Source organism: Staurois parvus, unplaced genomic scaffold, assembly GCF_062004578.1.
Source record: "Staurois parvus isolate SC_StPar_1 unplaced genomic scaffold, SC_StPar_1.0 ptg000087l, whole genome shotgun sequence".
NCBI lineage: Eukaryota > Metazoa > Chordata > Amphibia > Anura > Ranidae > Staurois > Staurois parvus.
Genome location: NW_028317883.1, coordinates 569,511 through 581,794, shown reverse-complemented (window position 1 = coordinate 581,794; position 12,284 = coordinate 569,511). Strand labels below are relative to the sequence as shown.

The window sequence follows — 12,284 nt, the reverse complement described above, 5'->3', positions numbered from 1 at the left end:
TTTGTTTAGTATTTGTTGTAAAATTTTGCAAATAAATAATTTTTCGTCATAAATGTAGGTCAAAATGTATTCTGCTACATTTTGGGGGTACAAATAACCCAAAACAGTGTATGTTATTTAGTCTGTGTGAAAACTATAGAGTCTATAAAACTGCAAATTAATCTAAAAATGGGATATATATCTGAAAATTGAGCAGTTAACATCCTAAAGTGCCAGACGCTGGTATGACATATGGCAGTGATCAGGACACTGGTATGGAGCATGGCAATGATCAAGACATTAGCATGTGGTATGAAGGTGATCTGGATGCTGGTATAGGGCATGGCAGTGATCAGGGTGTTTAGCATGAGGTATGGAGGTGATCAGGACGCTGGTATGTTGTATGCCAGTGATCAGGATGCTGATATGAGGTATGGTGGTGATTAGGATGCTGGTATGTTGTATGGTGGTGACCAGGGCGCTGGTATAGGGTGCGGCGGTGATCAGGATGCTGGTATGGTGTGATCAGGATGCTGGTATGGTGTATGGGGTGATCAGGGCGCTGGTATGGCGGTGATCAGGGCGCTGGTATGGCGGTGATCAGATCACATTAAATACATAGTATATAGTTTACGATATATGACAGAGTAGCCGGAAACTCATTTCCTCATCATAATGACTTTATTGGCACACAGTGGAAAATATGGAATCCATAAAACATGACGTGTTTCGGCCACAGCCTTTCTCAAAGCTTTGAGAAAGGATGTGGCCGAAACGCGTCAGTTTATGGATTTAATATTTTCCACTGTGCGCAATTAAAGTCATTATGACGAGGAAATTAGTTGCCGGCTACTTTGTCATATATCTTGGATTTAAAAACCAGCCTGATCACCAGCACCCCACTCACATCTTTCAGATGAGCAGTAGAGCTAGGGTGAGTTGTTGTTTATAGTATATAGTTTGATTGAAAAAAGGCACAAGTATATCCAGTGCTATCATTATGCTGACTTCACTTTTCAATCGGAAGATGTTCAGTGCCAATATCAACTTAGTGGCAAATCCTGGCAAAAACTAGTGGGACCCTGGTACACCCCTCAGTATAAAGAAGTCTGCTCTGAAGTTGTCTGTATGGAAGATGTACATCTAGAAAGCTATACCTCTGACATGGAAACAAAGGCCAAGCAATTGTCTGTGCAAGAAAACACAGGAATTGGTGTGCACAAAAATAGCAGCAGATGTTCTGGACTTATGAGTCCAAATTTGAAATATCTGTTTGTAACAAAAGGGAATTTATTCACTGAAGGCCCGGAGAATGATATAAGGATAACTTCATACTGTGAAACATGGTGGTGATTCCAAGCCGGAGTAGGGCTCCATTTCTGCATATGGAGCTTGGGATTTGGTCAGAATTAATGGTCTTCTCGATTCTAAAAGTGCAGGCAAATACTTAATTGCATAATACCCTCAGGGAGGTGGCTGAGCAATCTTAAGTTCATTATGCAGCAGAATTAAAGCAAAAAGTCATAAAGAATTATCTTCAGCGAAAAGAAAAACATGGAATCCTGCAAGAGAAGGTATGACCCAGATAGCCCTGATCTCAGCTTCATTGAGTCTGTCTCAGATTACATGAAGCAATTTAGACCGCCTTAATCCCCACAAGAATTGTGGTTATTTCTCCTACATGGTTGGAACAACCTACCTGTTGAGTGTGCAAATGTACCTAGGAAAATTTTTGATACTGTTTTAAAGGCAAAGGGTGGACATAACAGAAATGTTGGCACCCCTTCATTTCTGTCTTATAATGCACTACTTTGCCCAGAAAATGATTGCAATTACAAATGCTTTGGCATTCTCATGTTTAATTCTTTTGTTTGTACATTATCTGACAGAAATGCAAGGGTGCCAATATTTTTGGCCTTGACTGTATACTTGCCTATTCTCAGGTCGCTCCAATCTGGTCACGTTATCTGCTCTCTTGTGTCATCTACAAGCAGCTTAAGGGGAAAGGAGAGAGCGCCGACAATGGATGGCTGTTGGTAAACCTATGGTGTGACACCACTACTCGGGCATTCCAGCTGTTGTGGGAGCACTCTGTCATTTTCCCTATAGCCAGCACTGGCTGATACAGGGGAGATCGTGTGACCTGCCCATAGCGGCCTGAGAATAGGTAAGTATATTCACCTTTCTTCTACATTGTAGTTAGTATAGGTGTGAGAAGAGAGGGTGGGAACAATTTGAAGATAGTTTTAGTTTGGAATTCTATTTTAATAAAGTTTTGTTTTGTCTGATTGTGGAAAATGTGAGAAGTAAATAGAAATGTTCATCCATGCCAGTTAATTGAAATAATTACATTGCTTCTTTTTTTAGCCTTCTGCAAGAGCAAGCTGAGCTTGAAAATAAGATTGTGGAGCTCCTTGCTGAGCAGACTGCAGAAAGGTGAGACAACAGTGCTAGGTTTTGTATATCTTTTATTCCTTCAAGATCTCTTAGTAAGCTGTATAGATCTACTTACTCTGTGTATAGTGTGGAAATGGGATTTTGAAATCAAATTGCAAGTTCGCCAACATGTTGTTTTATCTGTCACGGTTCACTTTTAAAAAGGAATGTTTGTTTTGGCTGGACTAAGGATTTCTCTACTGACCTAGGTTTTTTTTTTCCTTGACTAATGCTTTCACTTTTTGTTTGCTCTATCTGAATCAATTATCACAAGGGTGAATATTTTGCTAAAATATCTGATTTCCTGTGATTTCTTTCCCAAGTGTTTACTTTAGTCATTGTTTTTACCATTTTTTTCTAATCTGCAACAAGCTGCAAAACCAAGGCCTAGCTCACACTGACATTGAAAGCAAGTGTTTGAAGGGTGTTTTTTAACTCCTTTATGCCTAAGTGTAAAACAAATCCTAACGCCTAAACACAATCTTGCAACTTTGACATGTGTTATTAAAACCATACATGTCATCACAACTACTTTGTACATCCAGATGGGTTATACCTTGTTTTTTTCAGAAAAATTGGACTTTCATTTGGTGGTAAATGGTAATGGTTATCTCCTGATTTTGTTTTTTATTATCAAAGGAAACCTGGCCCAAAATAGTAAAAAATAAATTATTTTTATTAATTTAGCTTTGTGTTTCTTGTTACTACCATAACCTACTACCAAAGAACAACCCAAAATAATATTTTCAGCTCTTGACGATCGCAGCGATACCATATATGTGTATGTTATTTGTTGTTTGTACCTACAGTACAGGCCAGAAACAATAGTGTGCATTTTGTTTTTTTGTTAGTGTCACACTGACACTGATATCAATTAAAATTATTTTTTCTTTATTTCTTATTTTATTTATCTTTTTTTTTTTTTTAAGTTTTTTTTTTTCTTCTTTGCAAGGAGAGAGAGAGAGATTCAGTGTATCTCTCTCCTCCATTCGTAGAGAAAAAAAAACAAGGGGGCTGAGCTGTACGGAGGCTATCACAATGATCAGGTGACCCAGAATCGGGAGTCACAAGTCCCGATCGCTAGGTGACACCCTGATCTTTGTGCTGGGAGGGTGCTGTGCAGCGTGCTCCCAGCAGAAAGACAGGTACGCAAATATGCGGCCCCACAGAAAAAAGCCCAGTTCTGTGTGGCCGCATATTTGTGTGATGTTGGCGGAAAGGGGATAACATTCCTCAAACGTCTATGTAAATGATACTATGGACACCACACAGTGCTGTTTACATTATCAAAACATGAAGCATTAGCATTGCTTCACTTCAAAATAGAAGCCTCATGTTGAGTCTAGAGGAGTTTGAATCCGTTCAACGCCTCCCATTCAAATCTACGGGGACACTCGTAGCAGTGCTAGCAGCTATTAACTACATTATAGGTGTTTGTGGTATGGTTTTAAAGTATACAAAACGCTTAAAACTGCATCAAAACCATGCATAGGGTGTTTGGGAAGCGTTTTTAACGCTTGTAAAATGCAAGTCTAACCCCCATACTAAAGCTCAATAACGCCTGACTAAAGCTATAGGAGCTTTTGTTAAGAGTTAGGAATTTAGTCAAGTGTGAACAAGCCCTAATACATGTGAAATACTTATATACCTGTCAATTGAGCTGTCATTAAGTACTGGTATGTTTGAAAAGTTTAGGCAATTTACTGTCCTCCTATTTCACCTTTTAAAGAATATTTAATAATCAACTATCAAATTTACATGCTGTGGTTCAGGAATGCTGAATATTTTGCAAATACCTACAGGCTTTAGGTTGGCTATCCTAGGGCTTGCCTACAGGCATCGTTTGCATCAGAACTACTGCTGAGGGCAAAAGGCAAAAGCAGCTCAGACACAAAAAGTACCATTTACAAGAGTCCTTGTCAAATATCCTGAATGGAAGTTTTAACCTTACCTCTTGTTCTGATGCCAACTTTTGGATTTCCCATCATGTTTTATGATGAGATGTTTTGACAGTGGTCACCACGACAAACAGAACGGATGATATTCCCCAACATGGACACAGACAAAATTGACAGAGGTTCAAATTAAAATCTATTCAAAACAACAAAAAATGTTTTGGCTATTCATACACTTTAACAATCTGATCTCAACAGACTGCAGTATTAGCAGAGTTTGTCTAAGGGTCAGTTCACACACATATTGCACTGCTATCAGCAGACGTGCACGGGTGCCCTTGTGTGTGCACCGGCCCTAATGTAACACATGTGGATAACCCGATGAAGAAGGCTATTCTACCAGTAACCAGCGTCTCTGTGTGATGAAAACATCTGTCACAGTGAATTGATATATGTTCAAAGATTAAAAAGAGAAGTATGGCCAATTCTTCTGTTGCGGTTCACAGGAGTGCACCTATTTGTGCTCTCCTGGGACCCTAAATCAGTTGACAGCAGGTTAAAGCCGATTGTCAGCTGATGTCACAGAGCTGCTCAAGGCTCTGGAAGGATCTTAACCATATTATCAGGATCCTCCCAGCTGCCTGATTGGCAGTTGGCTCCAGCTCTCAGCGTGAGTCTGAGAGCCAGTGCCGGCTACGCCCAACCCCCTCTCCAGCCTAGCGTTCCAGTGAGTGCTGGAAGGGACAGTTTGGAGACCAGTGACTGACAGTCACTGCTCTATGCTCCAAGAAGACTGAAAACTGACCAATTAGCTCAGTCCTCGGCCTTAGATTCTGTGGACGACGGCTGCAATATCATAGCAATGCTGCAGCCATAATGGTGAGTATGTATGTTTATTTATTTTTTTTTTTTTCAATCTTCTATAAAGGTGGAAAGTCTGGCCATGTGAAACAGTATCAGTCATTGTGTGCTGCTTGTAAACACTTCTATCATCCCCCCTTTTAAGTGCATTCAGTTGTTATATACATAATGTCTGGTCGTATATACTGTATGTCTCTGTGACTAATGTGTATACTGAATGTACATGTTAACAGAAATAATAGTCTGTTATTGACTACTGTCAGACTAGAAGATAATTCCACCATTATAGACCGCTGCATCCTCTTATTTTTCCTGTAAAAGATGCCATTGTTATCTTTAGGCATTATACACAGTGTATTAAATTCCGTAGTTCATATAGCTCATCTTCTAATTGGCAGGGAAGAGTTGGATGCCGAACTGGAGTCGTTAAGGAAGAAAGAAAATGAGGTTACACAGGGTGCCTTGAAGGAGCTAGAGCGTGCACAAAACGCTGAGGTAAAATATTTATTTTTGGAGTTCAGTAGGGCTGACTCATAAAAAGATTGAACAAAGAAAAGACTGTCTTCTTTGTCCTCAACAGCTCATTAGGTACTTCCTAAGAACCATACCCCAACTTTCTTCTCTGCAAGTTTTTCTTTCCTGACGGTTGTTTGCAATGGTCATAGTCACAGTGCATAGGATATACAGTATTTGAAACAAACTTTTACCATGACAAATGTGTACGTTTGCTATCATTGGCCTCTTTCTACTTGCTGGGCTTTCTGGCTTCAATACCTTTGTAAGTCGAAACAAAATTATAAATAGCAGGTTTTGTGGTGTTTGGTGCAGTTTTATTGAGATGCCGTGAGACTGAAAATGTATGTTCAAACAATGAAAAGGAAGCCACTCTGCATATAAAAAGCCTTGTAAAAAATGTATTCGTTCTTCAGATGTACAGACTGCTCCACCATTGTTTGAACACTACAATCATGAAGTGGACAGTGAACCACTAGAAGCCTGCACCCATCAGAGAGAGGAGCGAGTATGGGACTGCCTGTAACTTAGCAGTTTAAACCTGCTTTAGAAAATGTGTATTGGCTACTTTTTCCGCCAACCTTCCTGTGAGTCACTGTTGGTCTTCAGCACCCATGTGGACTTTTATGATTTCTCTTTGATTGTGGCTTTTCTGCAGATTTCTATATTTTTTGGAAGGTTTAGTCCTAAAGGATTAGTATGTGCCCATTTGCTTTTTGTGCCGCTTGCTAGTTCTTGGCAACCCCTCCAGCCTCTCATGGGTCAGTGTTGTTTTAGTAGTGTGATGGACTGCATTAGTTGATCAAAAGGGAGCCATAGGGGGGTGGAGCCAAAAACTTACTAAGATGTAAATATTTGCATGTCCGGACCCACCAGGATTAGGGGTTTCCAAGTTGCTCTTGATCCCTGGTGCCCAATTTGTCACCTTTATTACCAGGTGAGCGATTCTGGGTCCCCAGCAGTCAGCCTGGTCATTTATTCAGGCCTCATCAGCAAATTACATAGAAAAGAATGTGCCCTTCCTTTGTTTTTTCTCTAATCTTTTATATTGGATCTTTCTCTGGGCAAATCAAATTTGGTGATGCCAATTTTTTCATGTTGCTGTAGGCAGAACATTTACAGAAGTATTCTATGGGCTCATTTGAGGCGCTCTCTGTTCTTGGCTTTTATCTCTTGCAGCACGTTCTCAATTTTCAATCATCCGTATGTCTTTGGCCATTTCAACCATCCGTATAGTCTTTGGCCATTTACTGCATTATTTCCCATACCCTGAGCATCTATACAACTTTGTCCACAGTCTGAAAGTCTTCTGTAGCATAAAATCCACCAAATATCTGAAGCTCTTTATTCATGTCATGGGCTGCACTTTGAGGTCCTTATATCTAATAGGCTTGCCACCACTCAGCTAGAAGATAACAGTACAGGCATCTCGAACTAACATGTCAGTGCTAGCCGATATTGGATAATGTGGATCCATTCACTTTTATACTGTATATGATGCAGATTGTTACACAATGAGGTTGGAAAAGATCATAAGGGGTTCTTTACAGTTAGAGCAGTAAGGATGTTGAACTGGATGGACTAGTGTCATTATTCAATGTTACCAATTATGTATATAATTATTTTTACTCTGTATTGAATACTAACTGTAAATCACAACCCGATAACTTACATAAATCCAATGTTTTCCTTGGAAATATAGGTTGTTAACCTTCAGTCTTCCTTCTTAAGGTGCTTTCACTGGAGAGCCGGAGACACTTGTTGCTTATATCTTTAGATGAAGCAGAAAAGGATGCAGAAGTAACTTTATCCTACCTTAGGTAAGTAGTTCATGGCCTATCAAAAAGAGAAAGTAGAAATCAATTCAAACCATCGAACACTAGCAACAAAGCTAAAGGAGAAAATGTTGATCAGTCTGTTCAGTTTATGGTTACCAATGAGAGCCAAATTTTACTGCAGATAAAGTTCATAGTACTCATCCCTGCTAGTCAGGAAACTGCACCAAATTAAAGCCTATTTCTAACATTTTAATAAAAGCACAGCTTGTTCTAGGCAAACAAACAAAAAACCCTTTAGTCCTCTTATGTATCCACTGCATTCATCCCCGTTAGTCAGGAAATGGAACCTAATTAAAGCTTATTTCTAACATTTTAATAAAAGCAATGCTTGTTCCAGGCAGACAAAAAAACTTTACTTCTCTTATGTTTTCATTTAAAACACCTGAATTTTTAAAAATACAGTTTATTTTTACTGCCCGATATCTATCTATCTATCTTCATAAAATTCCCAAAACAGCAGTAATCTACTGTTAATTAAAGTATAACTAAAGGCTTTTTGTTAGTTTTGGAGAAATTGCAGAGGGATTAGACCGCTTGTCTGGTGTTTATTGCTGTCTGTGCCCCCATTATGGAGATTCACCCTTTCCATTTGTCCTGTTTCCTGTTATTGAAAGTAAAAGAAAATCCCATCTTTCAGTGGGGACACTGTCTTGGTGAATTGGAAGTCCCCAAGGAATTCCCTTAATTTCAATGGATTTCCTCTCATTTCCTGTTAGGCTATGGGACAGGATGTGAAAGGAAATTTCCTCCATGGGACACAGATGGCAAAAAAATCTGCCGGTGGTTATAACCCTCCTTTGCTTTATTCAAAATGGGGGAAAAAAAGTTTTGCATATACAGGCAGTCCCCAGGTTATGAACACGACAGGGTCTGTAAGTTTGTTTTTAATTTGAATTTATATGTAAATTGATACAGGTACATTTTTTAAGTGTAGCTACAGCCAAACACAAATATTTTTACGTTTGGATAGCATAGGGAAGGGTTAACACCCCTGTAATAATTGTTTTGCTGTCTGTGCTCCTGTTCAGAAGATTTCACCTCACTTTCTGTCCCTGTGACAATTAGATTTTGAAAATTTTGGGTTGTCGTGGAAACAAGGATTGGCGATAAATCATCAGTGGAGACCCCTTTTTCCCATGATAACTCCTACAAGAGTGAATTTCCCTTTCTAGGGGTAGATTTCCTCTCACTTCTTGGTTCTCTCTCTGTTTGTAAGTATGAGTCGTTCGTAAATCGAATGTTCATAACTTGGGGCCTGCCTTTAGTTCCACTTTAAGCCTTTTTTCAGACACTGGAAAATGTAGGGGGTAAAGGTTAGGTAATTTACAAGGGAAACAAAGCCCAGGTGAGATATCTGTGTGTGGTGAAGCTTTTTTCACCGTCTGTAGTCCAATGTGAAAAAATGTGTCTGCTACAAGCAACAGTGCTTACAGGATGGGTGTTCTGAAAGCTTGCACTTTTTTTTTTTTTTTTTAGAAATTAGCCCTAACATAACTTAATATAAAACTTTAGATCTTTGTTTTAGCACACTTTTTTTCGTTTAGTAAGCTATTATTGTATTAATAACAGCAAGAACTGAGCCATTAAAAAGATTGTAAACCTTGTAAGCCCCGAACTATACCAGGCCACATGCCCTCAACATGGGAGGGTGCTTTGGGGCACAAGGGCCTCTTCCCCACAACCCTGGCCGGAGGTTGTGGGGGTCTGTGGGCAGGGGGCTTATCGTAATCTGGAAGCCCCCTTTAACACCCCCCCCCATGTGAATGAGTATGGGGTACATGGTTCCGCTACTCATTCACAAAATAAAAAAACAAAACGTGTAATGTGAAAAAAGACAGGACACGGTCTTTGACAAGTCCTTTATTAACAGGGAATAATAAAAGAATGCCCCCCCGCAATAGATCCAACGTCAATTACGACATCCGCTGCCGACCCAAAAAAAAAGAATTAAAAAAAAAAGGCTCCGCTTTCGACTATGGCCCCCCAGACTATCTGCCTGCTCTGGTGGTTTGACAGTACTTAAATAGGTAAGGGGCGGGGCCACCCGGAAGACATCACGCATGTGACCCCACCCCATGTCAATAGTCTGATAAGAGAACATTGTATAACACAAAGACTCTCTCATATCTGTGAAAGTAGAGAAAAGGAGGAGGGGGTTGAGGTAGGAAAGAGAAGAGTGGGGTAAGAGGTAGGAAAGAGCAATGCTAGAGCCGTGAAGGCACCATCTTGACAGCTAATGAGGGGAGACACATCTCATAAATCCCATAGGAGGCGATCAAAATCAGATGGCAAAAAGCTTGTGACCCATGGGTCCCAGGTATTGTGGAGGTTGCACATTGTGTCGTCAAGTTTGATGGTATTTATCACACTTTTTAATTGCATTCTATTTTGTTGTTTCAATATTTAGTAAAATCAATGCATTTTTACTTCTTTGCAATGTGTCTAATTTCCCTTAGAGTTGCACCACCTCATAAGGAATGGCTTCAACTTAAACAGAGATGGGAGGCTAGGCTAGCTGGAATCAAGCAAATGAAAGCAAATCTTCATGTAAGTTTTTTTGTTTTTTTTTTATTTTGAAGAGAAGATATTTATTAGCAAAGGACAGTGAATTCCCTTTAAACTACAGCATTATTTGCCAAATACAATTACTGAAATGAAACAACCACTGTCAGTTCCTCCATTTCACTTCTGTGGTCTTGATTGTCTAGTGCAGGGGTGGGCAAACTTTTTGACTTGAGGGCCGCAATGGGTTCATATATTGGACCCGGGGGCCGGACCAAGAGTAGATGAATGATGTGTATGTGTCATTGATAGTAAGTATAGTAATATTCCCCCATAGTAAGCATAGTAATTAATCCCCCATATAGTAATTCATCCCCCATATAGTAATTCATCCCCCCTATAGTAATTCATCCCCCCTATAGTAATTCATTCCCCATATTAAGTCCCCAAGTCCCCCCTGTGTCAATTCACTTACCTTTGCTCCGCGCGTTCCTCTCACCGTGTTCCCGAGCCGTTCCGGTGTAGCATGAAAATCTGTCTCCTATGAGGATCTGTCCCCCTCGACATATCTGCGCATGTGCAGTTTCAGGCATTAGCAGCCGATCGGCGATCTCCGGCACATGCGCAGATACGTCGAGGGGGGACAGATCCTCATAGGAGACAGATTTTCATGCTACACGGCGGACTGTGAGGGGAGCCTAGCTCCGCGGGCCGGATTAAAAGGTCCGCCGGGCCGTATACGGCTCGCGGGCCGTAGTTTGCCCATTGCTGGTCTAGTGCATCAACTGCTGACTTGCATGGATAGAGGCATCTCCCTTGCTGGCTATTGTACTCAAGCATCTACAGCTGCTTGAATACCTGAACTGTGACTGCGTCTGACTGGATGCAGTCACTGGCTGCCAACTTTACATCTGGCTTTTTTTATTTTCCAATCAAGTTTTGGCAAGTCGGGTGGTGCAAGAGGCATCAGACGAAATACAAGCCTTGTGTGATCAGCTTAAGTTTCTACTATGGTGTGCTTTCACTTTTTATAGTGCATGGCGTTCTTTGGATTTGACCAAGGTGGCAGTTCCGCTTTTCTTTGTTCCCCTCCTCACAAGCAGCCATAAGCATACCATAGTGTTTTTAGCGCCATATGCAGGGCTTCATATATAACCTTTACCAATCCTTACAGATGGAGGTACCGTATTTTCCGGCGTATAAGACGACTTTTTACCCATTGAAAATCTTCTCAAAAGTTGGGGGTCGTCTTATACGCCGGTATACGGCATACTGACACTTTTTAGGGGGGCGGCACTGCCGCCCCCCCCCCCCCCCCCTTCCAATGGAAGGGACACTAAGTACAGTGGTGGGCAGGGGCTGCTGTTTCTTACCTGGCTCCAGTCCCACGACGATCCGGTCCAGGAAGCGCGGCTGCTCCTTCTGTTCGGCCATTGGATGTTCGCGCGGCTGCTCGGCTCTGCCTCCTCACCGGTGATTGGCCGCCAGAACTGTAGCTCAGCAAGGCACACAAGCGGCCAATCACCAACTAGGGGGTGGAGCAGAGCGGCCCCGCAAAAATCGAGAGAAGGAGCGGCCGGTAAGTGTGCCGTGTAGAGGTGCTGCTGCAACCACATATGCTGGCTGCTGCAGCACCATACTATAACAGAGGTCAGCAAGTGTAATTGGTGTCAGTGGGAGGAATAGTGCCCCATCATTGGTGTCACTGATACCAATGATGGAGTACTATTCCTCCCACTGACACCAACGATGAGGCACTATTCCTCCCCCCCACTGACACCAACGATGGGGCACTATTCCTGCTACTGATACCAATGATGGGGCAGGATTCCCCCCACTGACACCAAAGATGGGGCACTATTCCTCCCACTGATACTAATGATGGGGCACTATTCCCCCCGCTGACACCAATGATGGGGCACTATTCCCCCCACTGATACCAATGATGAGGCACTATTCCTCCCACTAATACCAATGATGGGACACTATTCCTCCCACTGACACCAATGATAGGGCACTATTCCTCCCACTGGTGTGCATTGCTAGAGGGGTAGTCTTATACCGCGAGTATAGCCCAAACACTACATTTTAGCAGGAAAAGTAGGGGGTCGTCTTATACGCCCAGTCGTCTTATACGCCAGAAAATACGGTAATCAAAAAGGGTACTTTCCTGTCCCAATATAAATGCAATAACTTTCTCCAAGACTTGGATTAGGTGGAGTGTCTTCCCCCTAAACCTCATAAAACGAAGTACAACTTA

The 12,284-nt window shown here is 41.5% G+C and overlaps 1 protein-coding gene across 2 annotated transcripts in view; it reads left to right on the top strand.

Annotated features, from left to right (window-relative positions):
- RNF214 (ring finger protein 214) overlaps positions 1-12,284 on the top strand; it is a 53,999-nt gene that overhangs the window by 17,855 nt on the left and 23,860 nt on the right. For both annotated transcript variants that reach the window (XM_089670137.1, XM_089670138.1), the window contains exons 6-9: positions 2,347-2,415; positions 5,570-5,666; positions 7,416-7,504; positions 9,979-10,069. In XM_089670137.1, the coding sequence (XP_089526263.1) occupies positions 2,347-2,415; positions 5,570-5,666; positions 7,416-7,504; positions 9,979-10,069 (346 nt within the window). The remainder of the gene's footprint in view (positions 1-2,346; positions 2,416-5,569; positions 5,667-7,415; positions 7,505-9,978; positions 10,070-12,284) is intronic.